Genomic DNA, 11244 nt, shown 5'->3' on the forward strand with positions numbered 1-11244 from the left:
TGTTGAGTCAATTTTCCTACAAGCACGAAAAAGAAGATGAAGAAGTTAATAAAGGGTAATAAAGAAAATCAGAAAGATGATACCTGTGTAGTAGAAGGTGACGTTGAGTTGAACGAAAATGACCGTGGTTGCGAAAATGAAAAATAAATTAACCTATTATCCCAACTTATAAAACTTTTAAAAAAATACATTTTAGTAAATTTTTTAACTGCTAGCTTTCAAAACTGTTTAAAGAACGTAATATAAGTTCAACCTTTTTTTAATGCTGAATTGATGTTAATATTTCAACGTCGATTTCGTGTTTCCAAATCAACGTTTGTAAATCAAAGTCAGTTCAACGTTATTTTATTGACGTTGAATCAATGTTGATATTTCAACGTCGATTTTTTGTTTCCAATTCAACGTTTAAATCAGCACGTTTTTAACGTTGAATCAACTTTAAAATGCTTGCTGGGTAGTTGCACTTGATAATAAATTAATTGACATAACAGAATACACTAAGTTGGTTTGATCTGTCAAAAATATATGTAATCAGTAAAGTGTAATTATATTTAAGTAGCTCAGTTGATTTAATTAAGTTTGAATTATACAATTATACACATTGTCAGTTTTTTTTCATATTTCATCATTGTCAGTTTTTTTTATACATTGTTGTCATCAATTATTTTCAAACATTATTGACAGTTTTTTAAAATTTTATATATACTAATATATGTTAGTTTATTTCATATATTCAAATATGCCCAACTATTTCATATATTCAAATATACGGCTCTTTATTTATATATTCAAGTATATGGCACTTCATTCATATATTTAAGTACATGTCAGACCGACATTGTCAGTTTATTGTAAAAATATTTTCCAAATCACCAACATTGTAAGTTATATCGAAAATACATTCGAGAAAAGTCTTATAAGCCTACTAAACATATGGAGTGTTTTACGAGGTAAAAAAAAACTTTTTGTGTCACTCAAGTATTTTTGTCTTCATCTTATTTAAGTTAAATCAAATTAAAGCAGAGTCGCTGAGTTTACTATCACTCTAGTAGGGCGATCAAGGGTAGCTCCTACTTCCAAAATTGAGCGATAGAAATTTTTAACTTCAAGGTGCTTGTCATAAAGATATCAGTTCATATTAAAATCTCCGATAAGAAAAATCTTTTCTTTTCTTTCTTAAAGAATATTTGCTAAAAGAAAACATTGCTAAAATTTTTACTTTCCCCGTAAGGTGGTCGATAACAATAGCTCAACTTATATATTTTAATCTCGAGCTATATTTTGCTATAAAATGGCTCTTATATCACAAGATATTATTGGCTTCGCATAGGAACTGCCACAAATAGTCATAAAAACTATTTGTTTTACGCTGTAACCAGCTGAGCTCGATAACAATAACTTAACTTAAATATTGTTTCAAGCAATTTGTTTGACGCTGAGCTAACCAGCTGAGCTAGCCAGCCATTTTATAAAATTTTTTGTATTGCTTAGAATTTCAATTTTTGAAATTTCTTTATCGCCGTCAAAAATACTTAAATTCCAAAGACAATGCGCGTATTTTTATTTACATTGATAAGAACTCTACCTCCGTCTTAATAAATTTTGCATCTCAAAAAAGATTTAAAATGAGGAAGATGAAAATTTGCGTTATCAAACATATCGAATTAAAATTAAACAAAATATATTAAAAAGGTTTTTAGTTTCTTAAATTAAACATTTTTTTTCACAACTACGACTTGGACTTCTAATATTGATGAGGAGGATTCTTATTTGATCATAACTTTTGTCATTAGCTTTCTTATATAAAAAAGACGTGAACATAGCCTAAGCAATATGTTCCTTGAAAGATGCTTTTTCAGCAAGTTTGGTCTATTAAGCCACAGTACATTCTCTAAACTTAAAAATAAACTTTATTTCTGTATCAGTATATAATAAATAAACTTTAAAAATAGTATTAGTATATAATAAATAAAATAAAAAATTAATTAAAAATTTAATATAATAATAGATTTAAAAATAGTATTAGTATATAATAAATAAACTTTATTTCTGTATTAGTATAACCCCATTTAAATACAGATTCCAATTAAAAGTTAAGCATATTGTAATATAAATGGGATTTTAATAATACTAAAATAAACTTTATTTTTAAACTCAAGATATCTTTGCAGACCATGATGCTGGAAATACTTGTAAAATAATTCAACACACCAATTTATCTAAAGATAAAAATCTTTGTTAGAAAAATAATAAAGCTTCGCTAACTCTACATCAAAGCAACACGAATTTTTAGCCTTGTTTCCACAAAAAAAATTTAAATTTTTTTTGCTAATTAGAAAACTCACATAATTAAAAAATTACTAAAACTTTTACTTCACTGCCTGCACTTCTTTTTTTAAAAGTTTTATATAAGTTTTATAATTTTTTAAAGTTTTATATAAGTTTTATATAAGTTTTATATAAGTTTTGAGTTGCGGACTAACTTTGAATAATACAAAAACTGACCTTTAATAATACAAAAAGACGTTAATCTTTTTGTATTATTAAAAACAGTTTCATTTAACGACAAATTTTGATTCAATAGTGCAGGAGATTCTATATAACAAAATTAAGCAAAATGGATTTTATAGGCGTTTCTTTCACTTTAAGAGAAAATATCAAGAGAAATAATTTTTCTTATATAATTATTTATCTTTTTTATAATTGTTTTTTTAATTCAAGTACCAAACAAAATAAAAGTAGATACTTAACACTATTGTATGTGTTAAGTATTTACAGGTTCATCTTATTATACGGCTTTTATGTAAAACTACACATGTTTACAGGACCCAAACATGTCTAAAAAGTTATAAAAATTAAAAAACAAATTATTTACTGTTGGTGTAGAAAATGTTCTACACCAAGAGTCGTTTTAAAAATTTATTATGACTCACTTGAGTTTTTGTTTCCGAATAAATTAAATGTAAAAAATTAAAAAAATAGGATTTGAAAGAATTACAACTTTCAAATTTTGCACATTATAGTTTTTTAGTCTAAATAAAGTAATTGAAGAAATAAATTTTTCTTAAAAAAAGTTGAAAATCTCTGGTGCCTAATTTACAATCCAAAATTGTCTCTTTTATTCAAAAGTAAATCTCTTAGTTCATATTAAAATATTCAAATGACTCTAAACTTCGTTTTTACGTTTCTATAAATAGTAAAAACGTTAAAATCCAAAATTTAACATTATTTTTACTTCAAGTAATTTACTTCTATTATCTCTTTATTGTCGCTTAAATTAATTACCAAAATAAAAAAATCGTTTCAGCTTTTATATAACTCTTGCTTCCATAGTAGTTAACTAAAATTTGAAACTCGTAGAAATTAAAATCACCAAACATTTATAAACAAAACAAAACTGAGTTTCAAGATTTTTATAAAAAAATAAACCAATCAAAACGCGCAAAGAAGAAGTCGGTATTTTTTAAAAACGAAAGAGCCTAAACGCAATATTTTTCAGGGGGCAAAATAACACCTTAAAAAAACATTTCATTTAAATATTGATACATTTACAACTATTTTACATAAGATTACAAATTTCGTTTATAAAAAACTATTTTTAACAAACAGGTAATTTATACAATGATCAAAAGTGTAGTTGGAGGTCGGTGGATGAGGGGTAGAGGTAGATGAGGGGTCGGTGGTAGAGGTACTGTGAAGATAATAAAAATTTAAATGAGGTATAAAAGTGGTAAGGTGAAAACACATTACCTAAAAACGTGCTTAAAAGTGCATCACTGTATACTAAGTTTCATATTATTGATATTCATATATGCTTCGAAGATAGAGAAGCAATATATCTAAAAACATTATCAACAGTATCATTCTCATCAACATAAATATTACTCCATTATGAATAAAAATGACTAATAATGACATCATGAAAAATAAAGACACCAAGTAAAAGAAAATAAACAAATTTAAAAAAATTAAAAATGTTAACCCACCCTTTGCTTTTAATGACTCCTCGACACTTGATGACGACTGCATATCGAACAACCCAATTTGTTTCCCACAGCAAATTATTGGTCGGATCAGCGGACTTGATTAAATTGTCCACAGCTATTTCTCCTAGCATTACTATGAAATTTTTCAAGTTTTATAAAACGAGATGAAAAAAAAATTGGAGACATCACTTTACAATTAATGTTTGTTTTTCAAACTATATTATTATTTAAAAATAATTATTTGAATAAATAACTTTTGGAACAACCTTACCTGAATGAATACATTTAAGTTCATTTCACCTTTTAAAATAAACTTTTCCTTTCCCTATCCCGTTCCCGTAGAAAAACGGACGAGTGGAAACTTACCTTTATTCAACTCATTTACAAATAATAAAATTGTAAAAAATGTAACTTTTCTGATTTCTTTAATTGTTTTTATTAATATTATGTTATTACTATTACTATTATTATTATAACTAATAATATTAATATCATAAAAATCCTATATAAAAGTTCTATAATCTGATAAAAGTTTAACTTAAAAAAAAATCATAAAGGAAGTTCTTTATTCTGATGGAAGTTTAATTAAAAAATCATATAAGAAAGTTTTATAATCTGATGAAAGTTTAATTAAAAAGTCATAAGAAAGTCTTTATTCTGATAAAAGTTTAACTTCCGATGGTGCACAAAGAGTTTGAAAGTTGAAAATAATTGTATTTCTAACTCAATTAAAATAGAAAATTGCTTCAACGACAGTTAAAACAATTTTCTATTTTAATTGAATTAAAAATTCAATTATTTAAAACACATTTCTAAAAAAAATTGCATTGCTTCTAAACCTGTGTAATAACTGAATATTTCTTCAATTTATTTACTATATGAAGTTCAACATTAGTCCATTTATTATAAGTAGTCTAACCTTAGGGGCAACGGAACCTAATTTTCTTACGACCGGGGTTGAAATTTGACGAAAGTTAATTTTTATTTATTCAAAATTCATGTTATATTTAGTATATATATGCATATATAAACATCATTATGATCAACATGATCATCATAACCATCATTGCCATCACCATGATCATGATCATCATCACTATCATCCTCATAATGAATATCACCATCATCATCATTATCATCATCATCATCATCATCATCATCATCATCATCATCATCAACATCATCATCATCATAATTATCATCATCACCATCATCATCATCACCATCATCATTATCAGGCTTTAGCCTTCCTAATTTTTGCTGTTTCTTTAATTTAAACAATTTAGAGCATATTATTTTCTTAACTAAAGCTCATTTATACAATATGTAAGGCAATCTCTTCAGGTTTTTTTACTCCTACCTTAACCATTTAATCCTGATGCTGCTACCTTTCTACATGCTGAAACCTAAATAACTTTAACTTTCTTTAACAAACGTTTGATACGACGTTTTTTTCTAATCTGTCCTCATAACTCTTAGTCTTCAGTTAACCATTTCCCAGCTTTTTAACTCTGTCCTCTATTCTAAAGTAACTCTTAACTTAATAGCAATTGTTTGCAATCTTGTAGGAAGTAAATAAGAGTTTAAAAATATTTAAACATATGCTAGTATTTAGTAAATAGTAAATGTAACTATAAAATTATAATACATAATTACAAATTTTTTTCCAGCCCCGGCTATCAACTCCTGCTAAATCTTATAATTTTGCCGGTGCCAGGTTTGCAAAAAGTGTCATTTTTAGCTAGAGCCGAGGTCCCAGTCACTTTCTAGTTCATTTACTATACGAAGTATAACCTTAGCTTACTTACTACATCAAGTTTAATCTTATTTCAATTACTGTATGAAGTCCAATCTTCATCACAGATAAAATTACTGTTTTAAATCCAACCTTAGCTCATTTAACATATAACGTCCAACTTTATTTTTTTACTATATGAAGTTCAACTTTAGTATATTTACTCTAGTCTCTAGACATTTACTAAAGTTCAATTTAAAAAAAATTGTTTATTTGAAACAAACCTTGTTGATCTCCATGTGTATGTAATATAATATTGTTTTCTTTTGCAAATGCAACCAAATCCTGGAAAATTAGAAACATCAGTAATTATTATTAAAATTATAAATAAAATAAAAAATTACTAAAAAACTTAAAAATGTACTTGTGGCATGTGGCAACATGATGTAAGATTTACTTGATTAATCATTGGAGGAATCTGAAAAAAAACGTAATGAGTCAATATTTGTTATTATTTGTTACTAAAATTTGCAGTTACTATTCATTAACACCTGCAGCTATAAAACTACAAAAATGCATATATTAAAGACCAAAGATACTAATTTAAAGAGTAATTTTCTAGTACTTTCAATACCGTGAAATGTGGTTACTATGGGGTAACTTGAGACAAAAACTTTGAGTATAACTCTTTCTAATGTTTAAAGAGTTTTGACGTCTTTTAAAAAAAAAAAGAATTTCTTAAATGTAGATTAAGTTTACTAAACAAATTATTTTTAAAGTCACAATGTATTTGTATTGTTTCTATTATTTTTAATGTTACAGTAATGTTTAGTAATGTTTTAATTTTATTTATTTCTATTGTTATTGTATTTTTTCTATGACATTTAGATTAATAAAAGTATATTGAATTTTTTTTTTTATTTATTCACCTCCTCAAGCCCGAGAAGGCCACTATAGTCGATTAGGCTACTTTTGTCACAGATTATCCAGGTCATAATTAAAAAATCCGGAAAAAATCCAGAATATATTTTCCTCCTAAATTTGACTTCAGCTGAATTATTTCAAATTTATTTTCAAACTTTTCTTTATTTTTCTATGAGTTATGAGTGAAAAAGCCTAAAAAACAAATTATAACAAAAATTTATACCTAAACCTTTATGTTTAAAAAATGGTTTGGGTATCCAGAAAAACTAAAATTTGAATAAAATATCTGGAATTCTGGAAACATCCGGAAAAAGATAATACCTATTTTGTGGTTACAACCCTTTTCAACCCTATAACTTCAAAACACGAACCTCGATAAACAAGGCAGCTGCGCAGAAAAACAAGTTGAGCGCAGTACTACAAGGACGTGGTGGGGATTGAACTCGGAACTTCTCGCTTATTAGGAATAATTTATCCAGAGCGGGTTAAATATAGTAAAAGGCAAGCATTTCTATAATGTTTTGTGGTTCAGCAGCAGGAAACATTCTGCCTCATTAAGTAGTTTACAAATCTCAAAATGTATGGATTTGCTGGTTGGAGGGTGGGTTGAGATGTTTGGATACAACAGAACAAAATCTGGCTGGTTTGATGCAGAGTCCCTTTTTGCCAAATACTAAGCATCTTCGCACTGATATATTATTGCTTTTGTATGCTTTCTTAAAAATTCAACTCATATATGTCAACCACTAGATGTTGCATTTTACATACCATTAAAAATGAAATGGAGATATTAAAATATTAAATGAATGGAAAAAAAGTTCTAGGAAGTGCACTATAATTACCAAAGTCAGGTTTCCTTAATTGTTGAAAAAACTATGTTAAGAAGTATGTGGACAAGATAAAAATAAACTTTTTTCTCAAAATTTAGTTTCTGGAATTAAGAAATGTGGAATAATGCTACTGGACAGAAATGCAATTTTTTCTTGTATACCAAATTTACCACATCCTGGAAATTCTTTAAATGATTTGAACAACTAATAGTGCTCAAATGTTTTGCAAATATTCTATTTCTTAATATACAATTCCTTATACATAATCTTGCACTATATATATTTATATTCTTATATAATATATATATTTTACATACTTATATATATAATAACAAACTTATTTTTTAGTTATTTGATGAAAGTTTTGATGTAGTTTTTATGATAACAATTCAGTTGTTAATATAAAACGCACAGCTGCGTGTTATTTTAATATTAAGCTGCGTATTAATATTTCTATTTATTAAACTTTATTACAAGTATTTCAAGTATAAAACACTTGATAATGTAACTCTAAAAGGTGGTTTGATTTACTTTTCAACAAACATATTTTGCTTGTCCAAAGTAACCACATCATCAGGGGTTACCTTGGACACGGATACTTTTTAAAAATAAGGTATAAGAAGAAAAAAAAATTACAAAAATCAATTACATAATTTTTATATATCAGAAGGGAAAATAGGATAAAAACATTAAGAAATTATTAAGAGACAAAATATTGAATTTTATGAGTTGTCCAGAGTAACCACATTTTACAGTACCTTGAGTTAACAAGACTCTATTTTATAATTCTATGAAACACTACAAAAAATATATTTTAAGTTTGCTCATTATGTAATAAGTTACCTTACACTAAGAGATTTCATTTGTTTTAAATTTTTCATTTTAAAAATAAAACAATATTTAGTATTAGGGAAATTAAGTTTTGAGATTCAAAAATTTTTAAAAGGCAGGGTTTCAAGATCTAATGTTTATTCTTGCTTTCAATGTTAATTGTCATCAAATTTTAAAGTCACTTCAAAATTATAATAACTGTCGCAATAACTAATTTTAAGGTTACTTCAAACCTATAATAGCTGTCGCAATAACACATTTTAAAAACAAATTAATAAAAATCTAATCTATTTGACTTACGGAAGCTTTTTCAATAAGTGACTGTAGCTTTTGTTGGTCCAAATCGCATGAAGATATCACTTTAGCAATACCACTTCTGTTTAACTTTTCCATTACCTAATAAATTAAACTTTTTTATTTAAAATATCTAAAACTTGTTATTTATATATGACGTATTTTTATTATAATTTACAAAGTCAACAACTATATAAAATTTATAAATAAAAGTCTGAGTATATAAAATTTATTTACCTTTCAAAACAACAAACAAAAATGCAACCTTTTTTTAAAGCTATTATAGTATGTATTATATATAATAGTATATAGCATATATTAAAGTAGAAACAATAATAAATAGTTTAAAGTATATGTAATAGTATATATTATAATATATTTCTTAGATACTAATCATTCATTGCTTTATAAACTTTTTCATATTTGTACATAGCATGTAATCACATTGACTAATTTAATAATAACGTAGAGTTTACTATATTTTACGTTTTTAGTTTTAGTTTAAAACATACAGCAAATATCTGATATATAACACTCTAGAAGAATGTATTTTAAATCAAGAATCTAGAATAATTCTTTTATATATAAATATAAAATAGAAATAATTGCTACTATCATAAATAATAAAATTATATTCATATAATTTAAATGTGTAATATAATTTAGCATTTTTTATTGAACAATATGTAAAAAACTCTAAACAAATACACTTTGGGTACATAGTTCAACATATTCATTTTTAGGCCTTAAACTTGAACTACATAAAAACAATGATGAAAAAAAAACTGAATTAAAATTTTTTTTTCATTTTTGTAGTCAGATTTTTATATTATTCTTTAAGAAAGATTAATCCCAGGATCTTTTAAGTAATCTCTCCTAAAATAAGTGCAATCCTACAATTCAAAATCCTAAGATTCCAAATAATCTTTAAAAATTTTTAATTGAAAATATTGCCACCTGTTATTTTTCCAATTTTAAAATACATACAAATTTTGAACAAAATACTATAAAGTAATTATAAAAAATAATAACTAAAGAAAATTGAGCTATTTCAAAGTTCATATTAATTAATAAAGCATTTAATTGATGAAAAAATATAATGAAAAATTCAATTCACAATATAACTCATCTCAAAAAAGTGAATTCAACTCATGATTTGAGTCCAATTTTTAGAGATTTATAAAATTTGCCCATATTTCCTTTGTACTTTCTGCATAAATTCATATCATAAAAAAAATATAACAAATATTATTACATAATGATGTGTTGTATTTTTTGTTTTTTAATATTAATTACAAGTATATCATATTCTTTCAATTAGTTATCAATGTGGAAGTGGTGTAGTGGTAGAGCACTGGCTTCATAAGTGAGAAGTTCTGAGTTTGTTTCTCCATCTTGCAGCCTTGTTCATCAAGGTTCATGTTTTGGAGTTATAAAGTTGAGAGAAAGTTCTAACCACAGTTAAAGTAGCCTTCCCAAATGTAATGGTCTCCTTGAAAAGGTCTGACTACTTTTAATTAAATAAACTTTGTTTTCTAACAATAAAAACTTTTTTGTATCACCATCATCAAACAATAAGAATTTCATTTTATAACCATCATCAATCAATAACAATTTATTTTTTAAATTAAATTTCAACATCATAAAACTGTAATAGTTAAGAACACATTGGAATTTAATGAAATTTTAAATTTGTCAAAGATTCTACATTTTACTATGCTATAGACAGAAATAAAGTCATTAAATTTATAAAACTACAGGCATACTAATCACATGTTTATATATGAATGCAACATTAAACAATAAAATAGAATGTAAAATTAAAAAATATAATGGAAAGGTTTATAGCATTACAGCGTCATGAATCTTTCATCTGAGTGATGGAATAATGATTTAAATAGACATTCAATTAAAGCGTAAATTCAATTAAAATGTTATAATTAAGAAAACAAAGAAATAAGTGGAATTTTAAATTTGTCAAAGATTCTATATTTTAATATGCTATATACAGAAATAGTCATTAAGTTTATAAAACTACAGGCATACTAATCACCTGTTTTTATATAAATGCAACATTAAACAATAAAATAGAATGTAAAATTTAAAAATATAATGGAAAGGTTTATAGCATTACAGTGTCATGAATCTTTCATCTGAGTAATGGAATAATGATTTAAATACACATTAATTTATTTATAGGATCATTGTTGAAAACAATAACCTTCTGAATTAATGAATCAACAGTGGTGTTGCAATATATGATGTAACATATGGATTTAATTTTATGTTCTATCAATATAATAACAAAATTTTAAGTTCTAATAAAATTGGGCAATATGGGCTGCAATTTTATAGAATCTTTCAAAGATGTCAAAGTTTTAAGGATATTAAAGTTTTAAAAAATTTCAACTTTTTCAAATATTTTCTTTTTTTTATTCAGCCTGTTTTTATCAGCAATATATGCAATCTAATGCCTTAATACAAATTAAATTTGCAAGATTATAAAAATGATTTAAAAATATATATATACTTTGCAATAACAAATTCAAAATATATAAATATACATATAAACAACAAAAATTAATAATTTAATTGATTCAATCAATGATAAAAATAATTTTGCAAAAAATGGTGATAACAATAT

General features: G+C 25.2%; 1 protein-coding gene across 2 annotated transcripts in view; it reads right to left on the reverse strand.

Annotated features, from left to right (window-relative positions):
* Positions 1-3520: 3520 nt before the first annotated feature.
* Positions 3521-11244, reverse strand: part of LOC101236611 (glutamate--cysteine ligase regulatory subunit) — a 27269-nt gene continuing 19545 nt past the window's right edge. For both annotated transcript variants that reach the window (XM_065790168.1, XM_065790169.1), the window contains 5 exons: positions 8607-8702; positions 6146-6199; positions 6006-6066; positions 3987-4119; positions 3521-3839 (listed from right to left, as the gene is read on the reverse strand). In XM_065790168.1, the coding sequence (XP_065646240.1) occupies positions 3806-3839; positions 3987-4119; positions 6006-6066; positions 6146-6199; positions 8607-8702 (378 nt within the window). In that variant the 3' untranslated portion in view covers positions 3521-3805. The remainder of the gene's footprint in view (positions 3840-3986; positions 4120-6005; positions 6067-6145; positions 6200-8606; positions 8703-11244) is intronic.

This window comes from Hydra vulgaris, chromosome 02 (genome assembly GCF_038396675.1).
Source record: "Hydra vulgaris chromosome 02, alternate assembly HydraT2T_AEP".
Classification (NCBI taxonomy): domain Eukaryota; kingdom Metazoa; phylum Cnidaria; class Hydrozoa; order Anthoathecata; family Hydridae; genus Hydra; species Hydra vulgaris.